At 35.4% G+C, this 24,894-nt stretch overlaps 1 protein-coding gene across 1 annotated transcript; it reads right to left on the bottom strand.

Moving 5' to 3' along the window:
- Positions 1-112: 112 nt before the first annotated feature.
- Positions 113-24,894, bottom strand: LOC113226786 (alpha-aminoadipic semialdehyde synthase, mitochondrial). The gene is made up of 20 exons (XM_026459531.1): positions 24,756-24,894; positions 17,287-17,433; positions 16,773-16,949; positions 16,537-16,689; positions 16,076-16,222; positions 15,844-15,922; positions 15,644-15,771; positions 15,406-15,557; positions 14,895-15,017; positions 14,561-14,732; positions 13,292-13,362; positions 12,673-12,797; positions 9,121-9,355; positions 7,419-7,555; positions 7,225-7,337; positions 5,664-5,832; positions 3,321-3,415; positions 2,364-2,565; positions 1,768-1,944; positions 113-463 (listed from the first exon to the last, which is right to left on the bottom strand). Exons 1-20 carry the CDS (start codon positions 24,822-24,824, stop codon positions 345-347), a joined length of 2,790 nt encoding a protein of 929 aa, XP_026315316.1. The 5' UTR covers positions 24,825-24,894; the 3' UTR covers positions 113-344.

Below are 24,894 nucleotides of genomic sequence, written 5' to 3'. Positions count from 1 at the left end.
TTATAGTTTTTGAAAATCTAAAGGCCTTTGCAGTTTATTGTCAGTGTCAACAAAAAGGTCGAGGTTTGCACCGAAGTTTATGAATAAAACAAAACTTTATGTATTCATATTTTAATTAAAACAAAATTCAATGCCATCACGTGTGCTTTCTCATACATTTAGCAAAATTTTATCACCTTATAAAATACAACAATTGGATAAATTTACTAAGTTTTTATTAGAAATATAATTTATAATTAGTACATTATAATAAGTAATTTCGGCCCAAGCCAGTACAAAGTTTATTTTACTGTCGTAGTAACAGCGCTTTGACTATAGTCCTACAAGCTTATATTTATTGTTACTTAGTTGAGAGGCTTGGTGCTCTCCTTGGCAGTAATTCCTTCGGCCCTAAGCCTGGAGAGAAGTGATTTGTAGACTACCGGTGAGAAAGGTAGTACCACTCCCCGCTCTTGGATTTCACCTGCAAAAAATCGTCTTGTATTGAGGCAAACCGTGGTAGAGTGGTAGTGTGATTTGATCTATCTCCTCCAAGCAGAGGGTTATGAGTTTAAATGCGGGCACCTTTGTGATTTTTGGAATTTATGTGCGAAATTGAAATTGAAATTTACCATGAACTTTTCGGTGAAGGAAAACATCGTGAGGAAACATATGCAAAATAATTTAATGATGTGTGCGAAGTTCCCAATCCACATTGGGCCCACGTGGTTCCATTGTGAGAGGAGGCCTAGCAGTGGGATACAGGCTAGCTATTAAAATTTTATTTAAAAAAAACTAACTCTACTATTTCATCATTTAGCACATTAATGATCAAAGTTAGAATGTCGATTGTTTCCGTAGAATCTAGTGAAAATCGATTTTGTATTCCATAATTTTTAATCATTTCTTCATATTTTTTTCTAGAGTAACCTTTATATTTACCATTACCTCTATATTTCATTAGGTAGGAATGTACGAAAACTGCCTACGTAGCCGAACGGTTACCATGACTGCCACGCAAAGGTCCCAAGTTCGATTCCCGAGCCGGGAGAGATTTTGTATAGCCTACATTTTTACATTTCTCTCGTGAATTTGGGTGTAATTTGTGGTTGTGTATGTGTGTGTAGTGCGGGGTTATGTTGAGAGTGTGCGTTATTATTATTGCAATTATACTTGGAACGTTTGCATTTGTTTTACTCTACATAGGTAATCAATTATTCGCAGCACTAGTTATTTTACATGCAGTACTAGTCATTATCCGAATTCTGAATGAAGTCATTCGTCAGAGAACTAAAGTGACGGACATAGCTCGCAAAATCATTAAGTAACCTTTATATTTACCGTTGCTTCTATTTTTCTTTTTTTTACTTGAAACTTTTGCATTTGTTTTACTCTACATAGGTAATCAATTATTCGCAGCACTAGTTATTTTACATACAGCACTAGTAATTAATCGAATTCTTAATGAAGTCACATGTCAGAGAACGAAAGTGACCGACGTAGCTTTAAAAATCAGTAAGTTTAAGTGGCAGTGGGCCGGACATGTCTGTATGAAAGTGGAAGGCTGATCGAGCACACTTGTTCTAGGGTGACGATCACGTCAAGACAAACGTAGTGTAGGACGCAGTAAGATGGACGAACGACTTGAGAAAAGTGGATGCGGGCGGCATAGGACCGGGAGAGTTGGCGTGCCCAGGGGGAGGCCTGTGTCCAGCAGTGGACGCGTATAAGCTGGGCATGACTAGTAATTAGTAATAAAAGAGTGTCGTGGAGTTAAAGTGTAATTACCATCAAGAACCATTTTAGCGGCAATAGCAGTGGGAAGTCCCACAGTTCGAGCCATGGCGGTGTGTGTGGCTGGGTCACCTCGGACGGTCATTGTGATGTCTCTTCTCTCCTTTCTCCCATCGCTCCATGTCACTCCAACCTCGTGTCGTAGGACTACAAGATCTGTTTCTTCTTTACCTGCACGACATGGTTAATAATAACTGCTAGATAGTAAACTGAGGCTTTAATTTAGTTTACCTGAAAACCGGGTTTCGAGATCATTCATGTTATGTATTAAGTAGTAGTTATGGATTAAATTACTGAATTAGTGCAAACAGTAGCAGTAGAGCTTCTTGTGAAAGAGTTCGTCTAGGGAAGTACTGCTGCTCTACATATTTCTGCTGCCTAACAGTAATGTGAGCATTACTGTGTTCGAGTTTTGAAGGTTAAGGTTGTTGGCGAAACTACAGGCAGGTGCAATGCAGTGCCTCTCAGATCTTTGCGATTTAAAGTTCAGAGAGGCGCTGTAACTGACTTGAACAGGAGTGTCGCTTATCATTAAGCTCACAATGAGTTCGTGCTGCCACTTGGTATCATTAAAAAAAAAGTCGACTTACCGAGCACCAATTTCTTGCTAAGATAATGGCTGATGGTGTCCAAGGGCGTGTTCTTTTTAATTATGGGATCGTCACTGAGAAAACCGAGAGATTCAATTGCCTGTGCACCCGAGTTGCCAACACGCTCCGTTAGTCTTGTCTTCAAGTTTTCATAGAAGATTGACGGGTCCGTTAGACCGAGGAGTTCACAAGCAAATTGGCGCTAAAAACAACAGAATATATTATTATTGATACAAATATCAAACAAACATAAAAAAACATTCTATCCAAAGTGGACTCCAACCAGTGTCTGCTACGTGGCTACGTTGCGGTTATGATGGTTATTGTCTAGTCCAGAGGTCGACAACCTTTTATTTTGGAAGAGTAAAAAATTACAATTGACAAAATTTTACAGTTTTGAAAGAGCCACTAATATTTTTCTTCACAATATTATAGTACTTGCTTATATAAAGATATTTGATTTAGATTTAAAATAAAAAAAACTTGAAAATAACAAATAATATATACTTATTCATACATAGTATTTTTTTTCAACAAATCAAATTATATGACTAGAAAATTAAAATAATCAGATAATATAACTACACACACTTGGGGGTGAGACGCGAGTACAAGTGGCTGAGAGATAGACATGGTGCCTACTTACTCATACATTCATTGCACGATTTTTATAGGTTTTCTTAATAAAATAGTAATTATTTGCGTATAGAATTAAAGAACCACAACTTCACATCGAAAGAGCCGCATGCGGCTCGCGAGACGCTGGTTGCCGACCCCTGGTATAGTTGGATTGAATTTTGTATCGATAAATTGTTCGATTTCTGTATCGATTATACTAACAAACGGGTTATTAAAAAAGAGAATAGTAAAAACATTATGATTTTCAATAAAAACAAAATATAACAATTGCAACTCTACATGTATAATACATTTCTCTGCGTTATGGAACTAACTTACCCATGTAATTTCTGGTCCTTCAGGATGTAAAGATGGATGAGGATTGGGATCTACTAGTCCAAATAATTGCAATGCTTTCATGTTTTCCGCGAAACCTGTTCACAATAATAGCTGTGATAATTTTGTACTTAAATGTATTTATCTTGGTGCATACAAAAGAAATCGTAGCCTTAGTATAATAAAGCCATATAATAAGCTGAATAAATTTTAATTTCTGTATGGAAAATTTAGGACACAGTTACGGATTATAGAGGGTTAAGCTTATATGTGTCGGGTGGGCGTCAATGAATGTGGCTAACAGGACCGTGGTGGATATCACAAACTTCGGGAAGCTTATACCCAGCAGTGGGTGAAATCAGGCTGTGCGTGATGATGTTGAGGTTGTAGGTAGTTACTGCTAGTCCGAACAGTACTTTCCGTACTCGGTACTTTGCTTTTACTCTAGGGTATTTCTATTTTTTGTTTCAGATGACTGTTTTCATCTGTTTTCTAACATATATTAACTAAATATCTAAAGTGTGTTTCGTGTCAGTGAAGTCTAGTTATTTAAAAAAAAATGGATTTTGGAAATGGAAATTTAATGCATAATAATTTTTTTTTTTATTAATTTTCAAAATATAGAAAATCGCCCTTCCGTGTGTGTGACCACACCGTCTTAGCAAGGGAAAAAATTCGGTGTTTTATATGTCAGAAGACTTACGTGAAAAGAAATGTTAATGTTTGTAAGTGGGTCAATGGTTAATGGTAACTGAAATACATTTACTAATTATAAACAGAAACATTATATTTAAATCGAATAGGTAATTCCTCAATTGGTCTAATCAGATATGTAGTAATTTTTTTGTCCCATTCATGCGGCTTATTCCCAGTTGTCACCACATTAGATAAATAAACTTAATAATTTTGCATTTCTCTAACTGATGTTTTATATTTACTTTATTTTAACTGTTGTTTTATATTTACTCTATGCGTGTGTGTATTTGTTTCTGTGTATTTGTTTTATATTTGCTAATTGTAATTGATGTTGTAAATGATGTGATTATTAATTATTGTACGGTATTGGAAATATCTGATGTTTAATACTGATTTTTTTTATAAGATCTTTACTTTTATCATTAAACTCGAATTTTATTTTATTCCCTTGCGATGGCCGCAATAAACAAACATTAATTTGGACTTTTTTTTGTTTCTTTTAACACTGGCAACTCTGGCACATTTTAAATTCCATTTGTCGCCAGTGGAAATCACCACTGGCAAAAACTGCGATTTTTTTATTCCGTTTGTCACCACCTGGTAACAAATGGGATTTTTTTCCCATTTGTCGCCCGTGGTAACAAAGCCTATGGTGACAACTGGGATTAAGCCATCCATATGTATATCACACAGCCATAATTATTTAAATATCATGCTTGTATCTGAATGTAACTAGAACGAAAAAAGATACAGTCGGCATCTTTTGATTCAGATGTCAGCTTCGGCTGGCGGTGCCAACATCTACGAGTAATTACGTTTTGATCTTTGATTTTTCAAAACTCGCCGAGCATAAGTAGCCACAATTGTGTTGCTTGTTAAATGTATATTTTTTTTATTAATGCACTTCAATTTTGTGGCTTTTCTATCAAAAACAGAAGGTTAGCCTGCCTTCATTTACATGTTCATTCCTGGTTTTGTTAAGTTTTTGAGATTTTCATGGAAAAATGTATTAGCCGTGGAGGTCACTTCTATGGATCCGTGGATAACAACATTTCCATGGAAGTGACTTTGAGTGATAATTGTATGGGATGCGGGTATGTAAGATAGCGTTGTGTTTTTATTTGCGCATACACATGCATTGTTTTTTGTGCACATTTCTTTTAGACGGTGAAGACCTTTTGGTCTTCAAATTTGGTGTCCAAAAACAGCAGAAGAGATGAGTAGATATGAGAAGACATCACTTTTTTTCAACCCCTATAATCGGCGAGTATTTTAAATAACAAGACCAAAAGTAATCAAATCTGTCATCAAAAATATTTAAAAGAAGTTTTCACTTTTTTTATTTTTTATCGATCAGAAGTAAAACTTTACCCTTTACATCTTTCAACTGTAAACGAAATATCATGCCCTTTTGTGCAATAAAGTCACATGTAATCATAGGTGAAAAGTGCTTTTATCTCACGAAAGTCATAAAAATAAACGAACTTCATGAAACAAGTTATGTATATGTTAAATTTTGGATTTCTCGAACTCTGTCGAAAAAAGTTACTGACTAATTTCGTTCATACAATCTTTAAACCACTCTCCTGAAAAGTTGTTATTTTGTAGATGGGGCTTTGTGACAACCAAGGGTGCGAAATGACCTCTTACCTTTGTATCGCATAGTGCCTCGGAACATTGTGTGAGCGTCTTGAATGCCGTAGAGTTGGGCGTACTTAGTACTATCTCTGTTAGGAAATCCTTCGAATGCAAAACCTGGTAAGAAGTCAAGTTCACGAGCTACTGACATCAATTCACCACCGCTGAGCACTTCCACTATCTGAAAAATAAATTGTTGATTTTTTTGAACATCGATCGAGTTAGTAGACCTTATGAATTTCTCTATTATGTGTTTGTTAAAGCGGTTACGTGTCTGCAGCGATTCAGCCGCGATGCAGTTACCAATCGTCTACCTTTAGGTACACCATGGAGTATATAACCAGAAATAGAGACGAAGTAAGGGCTATACATTTCTGGTAACTCATCAGTGATACATCACTTCAACTCTCGTAAATATCAATTCTCGTTTGCACTGAAATAAAGACAGGTCAACAACTGACCTGTGTGTACGTCACCGTATATTTTCGAAAATATTCTGTATTTATTGTAATAAAGACAATATCTCTAACAATGGCGTTCGGTGGTGAGGGGAAAATAGCAAAATATCTAATTACAAAACAAACGGAATCACATTTCATCGGTAATTAAATATTAAATACCTATGTAATTTATCAATTTTCATCCATTATAACAAAGCTCAAGTTAAACTGGTCGATTTGAAGTGAAACAATTGACGACACCCGTCAATTGTTTCGAATTCCGGCTGGCCAATCGGAGCGCAGTTGTCATAGTAGTGATTTGGAAGAATAGTTTTCAATCAAATTAAAATTTCGTCTCTATTTCTGATTATATACTCGATGAGGTACACACATGCGCGACTTTAAGCAGCGATGCAAACGCAGTAAAAATGCGATGCAAGCCCGATGCAAACACGATGCAAACGCGTTGCGCGTTTTTAATGAATGAATGAATTAAATTATTTATTTCACTTTTAAATTTACAATTAACAAAACAATGTGCATAAACCAGAACAGATTTTTCGCACATAATGATTCACCATAAGCGCTTGAATCGATGTAGTTGCGCGTTTGCATCGATGCAATCGCCTATAATAAATCGCAAGGATAGCGATGCAATCGCACGTTTCACAAACGCGCGTATACATTGCTGCTAAAAGTCACCGTGTGTAATCGCTCTTACAGATCTTTTGTTCGCGCATACAGACGCAGGTGTGAGTCCTGTCAGAACGAAGGAATTGTTCTTTGTGTTCGATCTTAGTATTAATAATTAATTGAAAATGTATTCTTTTTAATCTTTCAACGAGGAAATATACTTTTTTTATAATATCAAGTGACAGGACTTCCAGAGAACTATGCCAATTGCCTGATTTCATTCTAGGGAATTACCTTTAGTATAAGTGCTAGAGCAACGGAATTCACTCCGGGGCATTAATCGGATTACCCAGACCAGATTCATTTAGAAAAGTTCATTTCCCAATTTGGTTCTACCGGGAATCGAAGCCACCCGGTTTCCCCATCATCCAGCGCTCACAGTATCCCGTTGAGCCACTGAAGTCGTGCAAATCGAAAGAATGAGTACTTGTTCTACGAACCTGTCCTCTGCTGAGATATTTGGCTCCAGAAATAGTGTTAAGCAATACTCCTCGAGGACTCCAAGAAAATTTGTATCGTAGAGCGTTGTCACTATATTCAGGTGCGGGCAGTCCTTAAAATATTCCATAATATTTTTATTTCTTACAAATATAATGAAAAATTGAAGCGAATTGTTAAAATTCTCAAGCTTTACCTCCACAGTAGGAAACAAATGAATCGACTCTACCACCACGGTTTTGAATGTCGTGAATACATTCCAGTGCCAATAAATGGTCAATTCCAGGATCCAATCCGACTTCATTCAATAAAGTTAAACCTGCATCCTTCGCTCTGGAAAGAACACATACTTTTTAATAAACTTCTGAACCTTGGTAGCAGTAGAGCTCCCTGTCAAAGAGTTTATCTAGGGAAGTACTGCCATTTTAACTATTTCTGCCGCGAAGCTGTGAGCATTATTGCGTTCTGGTGCTGTTGAAATTACAGGCACACTTGTTAACTTATGTCTCAGGGTGACGGGCGCTGTGGCAGTGCCTCTCGATCAGACCGTGGCGATTTAGGGCGCGTTCAAATTAGCCGCTGTTAGCCGCGCTGCAGCAGCGCTGCAGCCGTCGCGCAACGGCCGAGCGATTGTCACCTTTCATACAAATTCTAGAAGCGCTGCAACGCTCGGTTGCATCACGGTTAGTGAGGTGTACATGTTAATTTTTCAAATTAATTACGATGAACGAAAATCGAGTTGAAGAATTTATAGAGAATGCTGAACACCACCTTGCAATATGGGATATCAGTTCCGCCAGTTATTCTAATCGACTGGAAAAAAAGGCATGGGAAAATTTATGTCTAAAATTTATTGACAATTTTGAAACTAAAACTACAAATGAAAAAAACATAGCAGGTTGTGAGTAATTTTTAATATCTATACGTGAAGTGTGTGCTCCAAGAACTCTGACCCTCTTAACTATATACCTTTTGGTTCTGAATACAAGTGTGAAGAATAGTGTTAAACAAACGTAAAAATCCCATAAAAACCCGTAAACAAGGCGAAAACTATTTACAAATATTTTTCGTAAATCGAGTTTTGTAACTATTTAATGGTAGTATTCATTTTGATTATTTTGACAAAATAAAGGTAACGAACGGATTCTGAAGGTGCCTACGACATTGTCAATCAACAACGAGAATTATAGACGTTTCGAGTTGTTTGGGAGTGCTCATTGAGAATGTGGCATTAATTTCTAAATCCAAGATGGTTGCCAAGAATTTTCAAAAATTTATCTTTGTTAATCCTTATGGAAATGGCATTTGTATCTGAATACATGATGGCTGATAAAACTTTTCGCATTTCTAAAAGCAAGATGGCGGGCACGATTTCTCAAATAATGGCAAGTTGGGTATCGTTTTCGACATATTTAAAGAAATTCGTAATGAGCAACGAATTTCTTACTTGTAAATCCAAGATGGCATACTAGATTTATCAAAAAATGCAATATTGGGTTTTCGAGATATTAGGAGATGCTCATTACGAATATGGCACTCATTTCTAAATCCAAGATGGTGGGCACCATTTTTCGAATAATGGCAGTATCGGTTTCGAGGTATTTGGGGGTGCTGAAGAAAATATAATTTTGACAAATAAGTGAAAGTAACGTTTCTTCGTCAAAATCCATCATGTAAGTGAGTCGAAAGATAAAACATCACTAAAAATTTTGTCGCACTTTAGCAGCGCGGCAGTCGCACGGCCGCCGCGCGGTTGCAGCCCGACCGCCGCGCGGTTGCAGCGCTGCTGCAGCGCGGCTAACAGCGGCTAATTTGAACGCGCCCTTAAAGCTAGAGTGTCATAAAAAATAAATCTTTGTGCATATAAGCTGCTGATAATAAATTAATCTTTTACTCACGCCTTGTGAAGTTCTTGTACTTCAGAAGAAACATAAGAGGCTGTAACCATGTGGACCCCAGCGCCAAGGCAAACTCTGGCCACTCTACCATGAAGATCGTAGGGCAGTAGGGAAATCACGATTCGTGCATTCGACACCAACTTGCGAAGAGCGAATTCATCGTTTGCTTCAAGATACTCTGAAGTCACTCCATAACATTCGGCTAGTTTATCTGATTCTTCTTTTATTTGTGATGCTGAAGAAATCATATAATTAAAGTATTAATAGTACATTATTGCAGAGGTCGGGAAGTAAGGGATTGTTGGACGAGTATGAGTTACAAGGACGAGCGCCAGCGAGGCCAAGGCCTAATGCAAATATTAATGCGAGTCAAGCAATCCCCGTTCCCGCCGAGTCCCGTATAGAAGTTTTCTCAAACAATGCGAGAAAATAATGAAAGACTCAAGAGAGGAAGATGTATAATAGAAAAAGTAAAAAAAAAATATTAATCAACATTAAAATTTATGCAATACAATTGCTAAAAGAAAATAATATTGTTTTTCCAGGCTCATTAATAGTATAGTCAGCTGAATTTCGAATGATGTGTTTGAATATCTATTACTGTATTTTCGTTATTACTCTTATCACTAGCGCTCATTTTCGCGACCAAAATACAAAAAAGACGACAAAACTAAAGAATACCAAAACACTTTAGATTAAATGTTTCCGCCATTTTTTTTTAACTAAGCGGTACAGGCAGGTACTTGGAGCGCACTAGGTATAAGTTTCCGGAATGAATAAGAAAAAAATACTACAAATGGTCAGAAATGAATTTATTGTTTCTCAAAATATTTTCCGTTAGTGTTAATGCACTCTTTCATACGAATGAACCAATTTTGAAAACATTTATGCCACTCGTCGGTGACAATTTCTGAAACATATTTTTTATACTCTTGGACAGCCTCTTCAGGTGATGAAAATAGTTGACCGCGTAACTGGTTCTTAATTTTTGGAAATAAATAAAAGTCACAAGGTGCCAGGTCGGGACTGTACTGTACGCGGGATGGCTCATAAGATCAACGTTGTTCACCTTCAAAAATTCATTTGTCTGTCTGGCCGTGTGAAAACTGGCATTATCGTGGTGCAAGATGATACGGCATATTTATAATTTATTACATTATTATTTAATATTTGATACGACACGGAGAAATCAATTTGAATAAACTTCGTTACATAATCTATTGATAAAAATCGGAACTAAAAAGCACGTTCGCTTCTCTTTAACGAAAAAACAGCGTTCATGAAGTATTGCATTTTTGTCTGTGGTTGCCTATCAGTAAATAAAGAACTTCATAGGTATCCTTTTTTTATTAATAATTTTGGCTTGGATACAAGTCCTTTGAGCCATGTCTTCGTTTAATTATGTTTCTGTAAATATGGCCGCCGCAAAGAGGATAGGTAATTTGAGGCGGCGTGCTTGGATTGACTTGGGATTCTTTAAAACGGGCCGATACGGGTATTTTAGTTCGAGATTCGTATAATTTTGCGTTTTAATCTTCGATTAAGGCACAATAGCACTATCCTATTCCATTTTAAACTAGATTTCACAAAATAATTGAAAGTCGAAATAAAAACGACAGTTTTCCCTCCAAAAGGTCCAGAGCGAATCCATAGGCATCCTTTTGTCAAATGTTCGAATATTTTCAAATATTTTGTACGTAATCGATAAATTAAATCAATGTGATCATTATGAAGAAAATGTGTTAAAATAGAAAATTAGTCATTAATGTAAAAAATAGACGTATAAATGGAATGTAATTTCATCCTTGGTCAGACTGGATTTAGCATAGATTTTTTTGCAATTTGTATGTTGCAAGAATGGTGAATTCGATAATACACATGAAAAAACATTGATTTGAAAGTAGTGTTTATTGTGCGACATTTGTTTTGCTCTTGTACCTTGCCAGCGGGGATTGCCTATCAATGACGCCTCCAGTCCTATATACTCTAAGCTATCAGTAGGTAGATTTAAAAGTTTAGAGAAGAGGACAGTAATGGATTTTCTACTTACTCTGCAGGCCTTGGCCAGGAAGAAGTTGCATGGTCCATAAATAAGAAACTTTCTGTGTTCGTTTTTTGAAAGTAATGCAAACATTTCCGAGCATGTTTGAGAAAAATTAATTTCCTATAGATTCGCTATTTCATACATATACATACAGCATATAATAATATTTATAAGACTATATACAGAACGTCTCACGGCTATGGGACACAGAGGGAAAGCACTTTAAATATTGTAGATGGGGTTATTTAGTTTAATGAAAAAATTTTTTTAACTTGTAAAAACTTAGGAAATGAAACTATTTTTCCGGATTTAAATCGCGTATATTTGTTTTTTCAAACAAACCGACGTTTCGGGCCCTTTACAGGTCCCATGGTCACGGTTGACTGAGGTGGTACAGTCTTCAACCAGTTATGTCTAATATTAATGCAAACCACCCTATTTTTTCACTATAGTTACAATATTAATTAAATACCCAATTTTTAATTTTACAAAGAAAACATTCCAATTTACGCTACATTAAGTTTTACAAATTATTTGATTGAATGAATTTTTATTAAATAGATTTTAAGACTTTCGTGGTTATTCACTAAATGATTATCACTAGTAACAGGTTTCTTACCACGGTATATGTCAACCCGTGACCATGGAGCGTGCAACCGTTCCGAAATATCGGGAAAATAAAAAGAAGTTATACCGTGGTAAGAAACCTGTTACTAGTGATAATGAATTTTTATTAAGTTTAATTTATTATTAATTATTAATAGAAATTAGAATAAACTAAAACATATTAATTAGTACTGCAGTCTTATGTCTGTTTGGGATTTTTCATTAGAGGAAATACTGGATCCCAAACTGGTGCACGGAGAAACCATCTTCCCTGTTGAAATTAATTTCAATGGCCTCTTGTAAAAACGTGTTAGTCTGATCTGGGAATCGATACCAAATGTGAAAAAAAAACACACCTGTATTTTTATGTTGCCGATTGGAAAGACCAAGTGACAAGGAATCTTAAATTAAAGGTACACCGTTCATTTATAAAAGAAACAGGAGTTACTAAACGGCCACCGCAAAGATATAAAGATTTCCCGCGAAAAAATGTCACAAAATTAAAGTCTTGAAGAAAAATTACAGCCTAAGATCTGGCAGTATAGCCAATTAGACGCCATAGCCTGTCCCGTAAGACGAAAAATTTTACTTACAAATATAGAAACAGGTCGAAAACTTCCAATTTATCTGTGGTGCTTTGGAACCAAACTTTCTAAATGTGATCTTTTGTTCTGTCCCTCCGTGTCAAATAGCCGCGGTGTGCATGAAAGGGCCTACCCCCACCACGTATCATTCCTGTCGTGTACGTCTGGCGCACTCCAAGCAACAATCGGCGAGTACCTTACGCCGATTGGCAAATCCTTTCACCACGATAACAAGCATTATAGAGCATGCCATCGATACGATAAGAAGAAGCCGTGTGACGCTATGTATATATATGTAGAATATAATTGAGTATTTACCTACAACAACAGCAACAGTTTTGTCTCTAGCCAAATATTCTACGACTGGAGGTGCGACAAGACCACTGCCCAAAATGAGTACTTGAGTAAGCTGGTTATTGCCTTCCACCTTGTGTCGAGAACGCCTGCATTATAACATTACAACAATCAATAAATATGCAGAAAAGTTGAGATAGATATATAAATGTTATAGTCATAGTACAATAATATAAATAGGGTAACTAACGACTGTTCCAATACACCAGCCCACATTTCGCTTGGAGAGAAGGGTTTGTCACATTATTATTTTAGTTATACCTATAGGTTACAACATAATTTGAGAAAAATAAGGTGGTTATCACAGTATTCTCGTGCTATATTGGAATTGATATTTGTATACCGGCATCGCGGATCGGTATCTTGATTATGGAGTATATGGTTATGAAATTGAAATGAAATGCTGAAGAATTCTGAATTTGAAGCACTCTAGTTCAAAGTATCATAAACACAACAATAAACACGTCTATTGTTTGATGTCTTTTTTAAACTACGAGCGATCGCTTTAATTCTTAATTTTAATGGATGGCGTGTGTCCGTTCACGGCGCCGCTACGTTTGTATGGTATGGTTCTTGTACTTACGTATTTGACATCCTTAGTTCGTTGATATATTCAAAAGGCGGTGTTAACTTTCCGTTACTAGCGATGATTGCCTGAAAACAAATAACAGATAAGTTTGTTCGATTTGTTTTTATAGTGTGAAATTATACAGCGGTCACTCGCAATAACTGATAAGCTTCGATAATTACTGTAATCAAAGATGTCAAAGTGCTGACAATTAAATAGAATGGCGGGTAATAAGGTACTACATAAAATGTGCAACATGGATTGGGTTAGCAAATAAGTACTTACAACTTTTTTATAAAAAAAATGGACCTCAAAAGGGTCGTTTCCTTGTGCACCCACTGGGTTCCTACTGGTAGGAGCACGAGGACTAATATGTACTTATGCTCCTATCATGACGTCCTATCTAATAAGTACTAGCACTTTTTATTCTGAACTAAATAAAAAGATATCAAAATAAAATATTCAAAAATATTTTTATTTCATAGGTAAGTGCTCCTACCAGTAGGAGCATGAGGAAATGGTCCTCAAAAGTTTGCTTATCTGCCTTCGTTGTGTTTGTTACATCTATTTGCCAAGTTTTATTGGAATCGGTTAACGGAAAGTGAGTGAAATCCAACAAACCGTATTCAACCTATAATTTTCCACACTTAGAGGTGGAACATTTTATTCAAATTTGAACAGAATCACTAATGAGATACTCCTTTCAAATAAAAAAGAATCATCGAAATCGGCACGTAACTTACACACACAAAAGATACAGCCGGATTGAGAATCTCCTCCTATTTCAATTCGGTTAAATAAATAATCCTGTCCTAATTATTTATTAATATAATTCAATATTAATCCCTCTTTCATAAACATTATTGTCTTTACTTAACAAATACAGCTCTTGGTTTTTCGTTTATGAAAGTCGTGTCAATTCCAGGATGGGAAAAAAGTCTATACAAAGAATTTTGTAATGGCCACAACAAGTGAAGATCTAAAGAGACTACAGCTATGGAACGAATATGGTGGATGAGGTAACCCAACCCAACCTAACTGAAATAGTTTTTTACGACTTTGTAAAAATATGTGTGTTTTGGCATAATCATGATGAAATACATCTTTACGATTCACCGATCTGGGCGTTTTTCATGAATTATAAACATAAAACTTTCCCGCCTAAATACAACATTTTAAAAGGAACAAGTTCTTGCTTTGTTCAAAGTTAGCTAGTGGCGTAAACAGCACAGACTTTTTAGACAATCCATTATGCAATGTATATAACAACACAATAACACTTACCCCTTGTATAACTGGCGAAAAATTATGTTCTTCTAAAGGTTTTGTCGCGTCAGAATTCATAATATCTTCAGCGTAAGGGAAAAGTAGGTCTCCAAAGAAATCTGTTGATTCCCTCGGAAGTTGCGTAGGCATATTATCTATAGAACATACTAGAACACCTGGTCCTTTAAAGCTACAAGAGAAAGGATTGAACAAGAAATGAAAATAAGGGAAGACACTTATTTAAGAAGTAAAGACGGCGGTAGAAAGTACAGACAAAATCAGGATGATAGAAAGATACAGTGGCCATTTAGTGACGATCAAGTATTTACTTAAAAAAATGTAGCTAACTAACCTATTGCGGTCCTTGTTTCTGTCAGCATCGTAAAGGCAGAAGGGTGAATCGATCGTAGTACATTCGTTCATGAACTCGATGGAACCGCCAGGATCCGCAGAAATGTCACAAATCGCCAACATTCTGATAGAGTAAAAGTAAGTTAGAACTGAAAGGAGTGATTATCCAAAGGATCTAGTGACGTAGTTTATATTTGAAAAAAAGTATTAAATATATTATAAGTAATACATAAAACATCGTTTAAAACCCTATACAAAAATTTGCAACAAGCACATTAGAGAAGTTCTTAAGATTTGCTGTCTCAGTCTGTAGTTCAGTTGGCAAGAGCAGTGGCCTCGATGTGGCAACTGACGCTGATTGAGTCCAGTCAAATCGAAGGAATTTTTGTTTGCGTTGTTCGATCTTTGTATCCATGATAATAATAAACTAGTGGAGTATTTTCACAAAAAACAAAATGAAAAGTATGATAGTAAAAACAAACATAATCATAAAACATATTCATTCCAATTACCTGTGGGGTAAGGCTGGTGCACCAATACTCGTGGGAAGCCATGGCGTATTAGAAGGTAAGAGCAAATGCTTGGCATCGGGAATCGTCAATAGTTTCGGACTGCCGACAGCCCAGTAAATGCAGTTCACGAGAACTGAGGTATATGGTGCAATCTGATTGGCAGAAAAATCAAATTCAAATAAATAACATTACCTAATCTCTGATATTCCAAAAAAAATAAGTTTATCAATTTCAGAACCTTTTGTGCAAAAGTGGAGATATATCTTTCCGGGAATTCTTCGTATTCTTGGTGGTCGTATCCACCTCCGTTCTTTCGTTCTAAGTGATGTCTTCGCCGAACTTCGCAACCGTATATTTTATTGGGACCTGTGGTGGATGTTAAATTTATTAGTAAATGAGCATCATATTGTAATTTTGCTTTTGTTTACAAAAACGTACTTCCATGTTCAGCAACTTTTCTCAACATTTCAGGTGGGACATATTCATGAGGTAGTTCATGGAAGATTTCTTGACTGCCCTGAAAAATTAATTATAAAACTGAAAACATTCATCGTTTCTTGGATGCCGTAATTTGTTATTAAACTATGACGTTTCATTCATTTATACAAACAAAAATGAAGATCTTTGGTCTCAATCTGCATTATCAGAAACGAAATGGGTATTTCATTACCTGTGACACATTACCAGATCCAGTGAAAACGAAAGTGAGAGGACCAAGGGACTTAGGCATCATTCCAAGGGCGACTTCATAACCAGCATCACGAATCGACTGTCTGGCCATGCTAGAATTACGATAGTTGTGAGCTGGGCCTATGTGCTGAAAAGAACATAGATTTAGCACCTAACTAAGAGTTGATTCAGAATTAATTAAATTTTTGTTTCCTCACATATACTCGTATCATCGTATTACACCATACATCTCAAAACCCTTTCAAAACCAAATACCTGAGAATGTTCTCAAAAATGACTAGCTTCTAAAAGTGTTATTTGGAAAATGAACAGAGAGGAGTCCAGATATTTCTGCTTACTACAATCCTGGCGTATTTACTCCTTTGTCCAAGTGGAAATTCATAAACTTAGCCTACTGAGGAAAAAGCGTGGCGGTATTTGTATATGTAATATGTATTTTACCATGAACGGCGTGTGGTGACCAAGCGCCAGGAGTCGGAGACCAATGCCATGCAGGATGTTTACCATGCCAGCAACTCCAGCGTATTTGCCGAAGGCTACCACTCGGTTGCCACTATCATCCATTAGTTTTTCATAATCTATCAGTCGAATGTTCTGGAATTTAATTTTTTATTTTGTTTGTAAAAAAATATGCTAATGGAATTTTAAGGACAATGACTTTAGTTATATGTGCTCACCTTGGCTAATATAGCATCAAGCATCGGCATGTTAGCCTCCTGTGCTTTAATAGTGTGCGAGAAGAAGCAGTAGGTTTTGTTAGGAATCAAAAGATCTATGGGCGTTTGCTTTACGCCAAAGATCACATTGGCTTCGCTAATGTCTTCTTGAACCACTGCACCCGCGCTCAAATATGTCTGAAAGTTAATTGTAGAGCTATAAAAGAATTATTCAAAACACCTTAATGACTGGCTAAAATTAGTATTCTGTCGTTGTTGTTGTGATTAATATCATGTTAATATAATAGGTATTTGTTTTATTTATTTTTTAATTGTTGAAAACAATAATTTAAAATAATTTTGTACTTGTAATGTTATTTTTAATTTAATCATTTCAATTGTTGGTATTTGAAACTATGTGTACAAAAAGGTCCAATTGTTTTCTTAATTGTTTGCAATTTGTGCTGAAAGTATGAAGACCTGGAAGTCTAATTGAAATAGCTTAAATCAATTTATAAAGTAAGATAAGCTTTACCTGCATTGGGTAAGCTCTTCGGTTGGACGGCTGTACAATGACCTTGACTCCGTTTCTGACTAGTCGGTTTACATTGGCCGGCGCAAAAGGTGCTCGGCGCTCCCATACTGACTGGTCCTCACGTCTGATTGCTATTGTTCGTCGAGTCTGAAAAATAAAAGAAGAATGAAAAATACTGAAAAAGTATGTAAGCAGAGGACAATTTAGAATAACGCCGTGAAGTTGTTCAGTATTGCACGATTTAATTACGTCTTATTTTCCATCATCACGGGACTAGACGCAGGCTGGGGTGGACCTCTAAGTTGTGGATATATTAAGGATTCGCACAAAGTATTTCACTTCCACATTTGTATGGCGAACGGCTAAGGAGTGGAATTCTCTGTGCTGACTTATTGTCCGAATGCTATAACTTGAGACTTTTCAAGGCTAGAGTGAAAAAAAAAACGATGTAGCATGTAGACTTAAGTGAGGTATAACTTAAGTGTACATGCTACATCGTCGACATCATCGTCACTTTCCATCAAGTGAGATGGAGAGCAAATGCGCACTTATTTTTTATAAAAAATTGTTTCATGTGAAACATGAGAAGAAAACTTTTTTAAACCACTCTACTATTAAATAGTTATAAGTATTATAATATCTATAGTAGTAACTATGATGTAGGTTGCAATTATTATTTTTTAGAATTTTCGACATATTTAGTAGCATTAATCCCGTAAAAACACTACCGTTAAAAAGGGCCAACTCCTCTTGGATAATTCTCGGTTAATAAACTTAATATTCCATTAATATACCATATGCCATCAACGTCTTTCTTCGTTTGTTTATATTTTGATGCGCAGCGTAGAGGCGATGACAATCTGGAGAACCTTATTGTAGTTGGTAATACGGAAGGAAGGCGAGTACGAGGCCATGCACCAACGAGATGGATCGACCGAGTGAAAGACTCATCGTCCTCCAAATTTTGCGCAGTCATTAGGGACGCGTTGGATAAACGCAGATGGAGACAGATCACCCGCTTCAGAAGTAGGCATGAAGCTGTTCCAGATCCTCAGACATGATATGATATAAATTATCCTAAGGACCAGTGTATCAAAATGTACATAATATGTGAAGTCGTTCAAACACAGACAATACTATTCCTATGATCAAGTAAATGCCCAGTATACAATATAATGAACATAACGCATTCACAATTAGAGCTATATATTCTGTATATATGATCGTAGGGTTATCTAGAAAAATATGATTTTTGTACTTGGTTGAGCCTAAAGCATGAATTATATTTAGTACATTTTACTGTACGATTTTCCCGTTATAGTTTGCTGAGTTTTAAGAGGTTAAATTCCAACTCTGTAATTATATTTTAAGGTTAGGTTATATATATAGGAAGAGCGGGTCTCCTAGTATAAGTATTTATTTACTTAAAAGGAATTTCGAACCCAGAATTGTAAGCTATAGGTAAGTTAAAGTAAATAAACATTTTAATTTTAAGTTCTTTTTTAAAACATGTGTTACAGTCAACGATGAACAATTCTGACCAGGGAAAGTCAAAGAATTGATGCATTCGAAACGTACCAATGCATCAATCCTGTCTCAGCTTCAAATTAAAACTCTGTTGTCCACCATATGCCATCAACGTTTTTCTTCGTTCGTTTATATTTTGATGCGCAGCGTAGAGGCGATGACAATCTGGAGAACCTTATTGTAGTTGGTAACACGGAAGGAAGGCGAGTACGAGGCCATGCACCAACGAGATGGATCGACCGAGTGAAAGACTCATCGTCCTCAAAATTTTGCGCAGTCATTAGGGACGCGTTGGATAAACGCAGATGGAGACTGATCACCCGCTTCAGAAGTAGGCATGAAGCTGTTCCCGATCCTCAGACATGATAAAACGACTAGAGAGAATTTACTGTCACATCAGCTTTTCCAGGTAAAAATCATCTGTATTTGTGAGCTTTTTAGTTAATTATCACACACACGTATATCATGAACACTTGTTCGTTCACGTGATTATCATGCAGTGCGTAGTCAGTTATGATTGATACATAAATCAGTTTAAATTCATTAATTAAATTAATCCTCATAGAAATAAGATCATAATACACGTTATAATTATTGAACTATGATATATAAATAGACGGCATAATGTACTTTGTGATTTCTTGACACACCCTACTGATAAGAGGGTGTCAACACGTTTAGGCGATAAATAAAGGTATTGCAAAGATATAACATCGGCTCGTTTTTTGCCTTCCGATTAACGTCTCCGGCAACGAAGTACTTATCTCAAGGTTAGCAATATATGAACTGAATAAATTCGGGTCACCACCGCGTATTTTTCAAGAAAGATGAACAAGCTTAGTCATAATTCAAAATTTTAGTATTATTAAATTAGTTTTAAAATTTTTGCTTCATTGTTTTTGCAAATTGTTTTTACATCTTAGTTCATTAATTTACATATTAATTAGAAAATTGTTTTTTTCAATAGCTTAGTACTATTTTGGAGAATTAAACATTTATATACATATATATTATATTATATAATTAAACATATATATTATTTATTTTCGATTGTACAAATTTAACTGCCTCTGTAGCTGAGCGGCTACAGTGCTGATCTGCCACGCAGAAGTCTCAGGTTCGATTCCCGGGCCGGTAGAAATATTTGTATGGCCTATATTTATTTCTCTCGTGAGGTTGGGTGTAATTTGTGGTTGTCTAAGGGTCGTATTCTAGAACTCTACTCATTGCTCAAGTCAGGATTTGAGCTGACTTGAGTATGATTTCAATACGATCCTAATGGCAAGGACTTGAGTATGATTTTCAGTGCTCACTGCAATACTCAAGTCCTGACTTGAGTATTGAGTAGAGTTCTGGAATACGACCCTTTGTGTCTGTTCATGGCACCCGCGATAAAGGGTTTCCCTAGCGCGTGGCTATGAGCAATTGGTAAAAAAAAATATCGCTGTTTTTATAACGCATTATTCAATTAGGTACTAATATTATCATAGATTTAGTATATAGGTACCCAATTTTATACACATTATCTTTACTATTTATGATCTTAATCCTTTTTCAAGCTTTTTGCATAGAATTTTAAATCCAGGTATATTTTTTTTGTACTCGACCCAAATTCCATTGACCTTGACTGATGGTGGTAATGAATTGAAAATTGACTAACTTAATATATTTATAAAACAAGGTACAGGCTACTGTTTCGTGGTAGTAGTTTCCTTTCTTCGTCTGAAAATGTCGATTTTAAAAAATCACCTAAAAGGACTAGTACATATTTAAGTAGGTTAGAAAGTAAACCAGACGGATTATATAAAATGCAAAAAGCGCAGTTTTAGTAGCAGTAGAGCCTTGTGACAGAGTTCATCCAGGGAAGTACTGCCATCCTATCTATTTCTGCCGCCAAACAGTAATGTGGGTATTACTGCGTTCGAGTTTTAACGGGTAAGGGTACTGAGGAAATTACTTTTCAACTCATGTCTCAGGGTGATGGGCGCAGTGGCAGTACCCCTCAGATCTTTGCGATTTAAAGCTCTGAGTGGCACTGCAACTGTTATGGACAGATGTGTAGCTTATCAAAAGGCTCATGACTTGTTCGTCCCATTATTTAGTATCATAAAAAAAAGTTTCGTTTGTAGCTTAGTAATTTAAATGTGTGGATATTTCCAACACTTCAGAATTGATAACAATTATTTGGGTTTTAAAAACAAACTAATATCGGAAATTCCCCGTGGTATCCGTTGACGGTCCCATTAAGCAACATATTTGTGCTTTGAGTAAAGGTAAACAAAATAATTATTGTGTAGGAAAAATTTTATTCATTGATGTATGCGCTTTATCAGCATGGACGGGATTGAACTGGAACTTATTGTATGTAGTATAATTAATAGATTCAAGAGTTACCTAGCGGAAATTCACGTTAGTAAAAATGGAAGTATCTAAATTGATTTGCTCAAATCGTGTTCTTAGGTTTTTTGCGATTCTTACACAATGGCTAAGCACATAGGAGATGAAACTATTTTATACGCTATTTAGATCTGAATAAATACTTTCATTTCATATAATTAAGTTCGCGTAAGTTGTAAGTAGCAAATTCATTTACTTCCATTTTTATTGCACATGCTTAGTATTTAGATTGAGATAACTTTCTTTAGATCAACTGTTTATAAAGTATTTGCAGGTGTTGTTTATTCGGTAATTTTTAAAGCATATTTGTAATTAAGTCTATTTTATCAAAATAACCGTCGTCAAAAGTTCGTGGAATTACATCTATTTGCCAAGTTTTATTGAAATCGATTACCGGAAAGTGCTCTGAACCGGATTCATCCCCTAGTTTGCCACTCTAAGAGGTGGAATATTCTCTTCAAATTTAAATGGGACCTACACCGAGGTACCCTCTTCCTAACAAAAAAAGAATCATCAAAATCGGTTCTCAAATGCAGGCGTAATCGCGTAACACATACGCACACAAACACACAAATAGTCGAATTGAGAACCTCCTTTTTAGAAGTCGGTTAAAAGTTAATCGGCTTTTGATGATCTTTTCTTGAAATTTGCTTACTATAAAAGGGCGGAAATGTTCACAAACAAACTTTTAATCTTAATTCGGTTATCTGTAGATATCAATTATCCTATGGCGTGTCGAACATTAAACTCGTAAATAAAATTTGCCTCAATGTCGCCGTTATGATGATATTGTGAATATTGATAAACCGCATGCTTTCAGCGTGTACCTACAGTACCTACTGTGTGTAAATAAATGATAATGGTAACCATGCAGTTTTGTACGTAAATTATATTACAATATTAGATTCTTGCCATTTGTTTCTCAAGGAAAATTTTATTGATAAATAGATATATCAAATAACAGTATGAATATTAACATAATATTACAATTATTAAAGCGACATCTCTAGCTGCTCGTTGGCTGTAAAGGTATCTGACTGAGTGACAAAAGACATTTATATATTTCTCACAGATGGCACTACGACAAAAATGTGTTAAAACCAAAAATAATGAACTGCAATAAGCACGTAGGAGAATTCGTCAGGTCTGTTGGTTCGTTCTGTAGCTCAGTTTCAAGAGCGTCGAATACGTGTTTGATCTTTGTGACAATAAAATAAAATTTAAGCAAAAATTATTGAATATCATGGCAGTACAACATCGTGCTATTCAATAAAAATAATATTGCAGTATTAATATTGTCATTTCGCCATACTGTTTTGAACAGTACTGAAAAACAAGTAATTTCATACATTTCGATAATTTAAACAAGTATGCGGGAGATAAGCGTTTAATTAAAGTTATTGTAATAAATTTGATCCTGTGTTTGCGGATTGTTATCGCTCGTTTCTTTTCAGTATGAAATGAAATTATCTAACACCCACACGCAATTACGCTTTATATAAAAACGTGTCCTTAATGATAGGTAAAAATATAGAAATTATGGAGACTCTAGAAATTCTCAAATGAAATAAATAAATGCTGTAGTTTTCAAGCTAAGAAACCTAATAAAAATGAATTACATTTTTATTAGGTTTCTTAGCTTGAAAATTTGTCGTTAAATGTATTTTACTAACTAAATATGTAAAAATGCTAAAGTGCTAATTTATTATTAAATAATATATGACTCTTTGTGTATAAATATTATATATATCAAATAAAAGTGACGGGGCGAACAAGTGCAAGGTGTTAAACGACTTGCCTGTTCATAACGAACTTTACATCGCAAATCACTGCACTTCGCCCGTCACCTGGAGACTTGACAAGTTCAATGTGCTTGTAATTTGTGCACCAACACGCTTATCCTTCAAAACCGGAAATAGAGTAGTGCTCACATTTCTGCTTGACGGCAGAAATAGGTAGAAGGTACTTCCCCGGACGAACGTGTTTATTAACAACATAATAATTGTGCAATTTATTATAAAAATAGGAAATGAAACTATTTTTCCGGATTTAAATCGCGTATATTTGTTTTTTCAAACAAACCGACGTTTCGGGCCCTTTACAGGTCCCATGGTCACGATTGACTGAGGTGGTACAGTCTTCAACCAGTTATGTCTAATATTAATGCAAACCACCCTATTTTTTCACTATAGTTACAATAGTTATTAATTAAATACCTTATTTTTAATTTTACAAAGAAAACATTCCAATTTACGCTACATTAAGTTAGTAAGTAAACAAATTTTCGTAGACCCTTTTCTCTGGTCTGGTATGGAGCAGACGAATGAAAGTAAAGTGAGAGAGTATAGAGCAAACGTATAAGCCTGGAAGAGGACCGCCACAAAAAATGTTTTAAAATCAAATCGTAGTGAGAATAACAGGGCTTGTACAAAAAATTATGAATAGTACCTAGTCATAATAATCCAATGGGAGTTCAAAGGTGGAGTTTATTATCTTTCCAGAAGCATATAATAACATGAATTTAATAAACAAAGAAAAAACAGATACGAACTAGAAATTAAAATTAACGGTGGAAACAAAATAAAATAAAGAAATGAAATTAATTACGTAATAAAAATCTAAGAATAAGTAACAAAACTAGTAAACAAACTAAGTAATAAAAGAACAACTTGTATATTATGCTGTAGCAGTAGATCATAGCTCAGCGCGGTTTTGAGCAAAGGTAAGCACTGATTTTCAACTCACCTTACCTACCTATTACCTAGCTATTAAATTATGTATATGTAGTTATGCACGAAGTGAAATACTTTCACAGTATATTACGTATGTAAACATAGGTACACCTTACAGTACAACTTCAGCTGTGTTTCTAGATCAAGAGAAAAGGCACTGGACGTAATAATAACTTGCCTGCAAACTTCTACTGCTATAACTTAGGTCTGCTTGGCTTGCTAAGGCGAGAGTGAATAGGCACTATTTAGGTGCTTGCTTCATCATCGATCTCATGGTCACTTTTCATCAGGTGAGATGGATGTCAAATGCACACTTATTTTTTTATTACAAGAATTAGGGGAATTAAAAAAAATAGTAAATTATTATTTTATTACTTTACTAGTCTTTCATGTCAACCGGGTTTTTTGAAATACACTTGTGGGATATAAAAGGATAAATTTGTGAATGTGTCGCAGAATAAGTATAATGACATAAATATGTTATAAAAAGAATTTAGTTACAGCAGAGCTATCGTACGTAAAAGAAATAAAATTAAAATAATAAAGTGATGACAATTTGCTTACATTCACTTTCGGTGGTTATAGATACAAGAGTTGTGGTAGGTCATTAATTATATGCCACATGTAATGAAGTGTTATAATTTTAACAGTATTTTATTGCATCAGATTTTTTGACGCATTTCTAATAAACACAAATGTTTGTCATTATGTCTACGTAGTTGACCTAAATAAAACGCGACATAAGGCCCATCTAGGTATGCTATAAGTTAGTAATGGACTTAGCTCTAACTTTCGTATGGATAAAAGTTTTACCTTATTAGAAAAGTAAGCCACATGTTTTCTATAGATGCTCGATCGCAGAACGGCAGATTTGTGCAACATATTTATCACTGCGCACTTTAATTTTAAATAACTTAACAATACAAGAAATTGATAATTGATACAGGCCTCG

The sequence above is a fragment of the Hyposmocoma kahamanoa genome, unplaced genomic scaffold (genome assembly GCF_003589595.1).
Source record: "Hyposmocoma kahamanoa isolate Upper Pololo Valley unplaced genomic scaffold, ASM358959v1 202, whole genome shotgun sequence".
In the NCBI taxonomy this organism is placed as follows: domain Eukaryota; kingdom Metazoa; phylum Arthropoda; class Insecta; order Lepidoptera; family Cosmopterigidae; genus Hyposmocoma; species Hyposmocoma kahamanoa.
The sequence above is the reverse complement of the archived record's forward strand: the minus strand, read 5'-3'. Positions and strand labels throughout refer to the sequence as shown.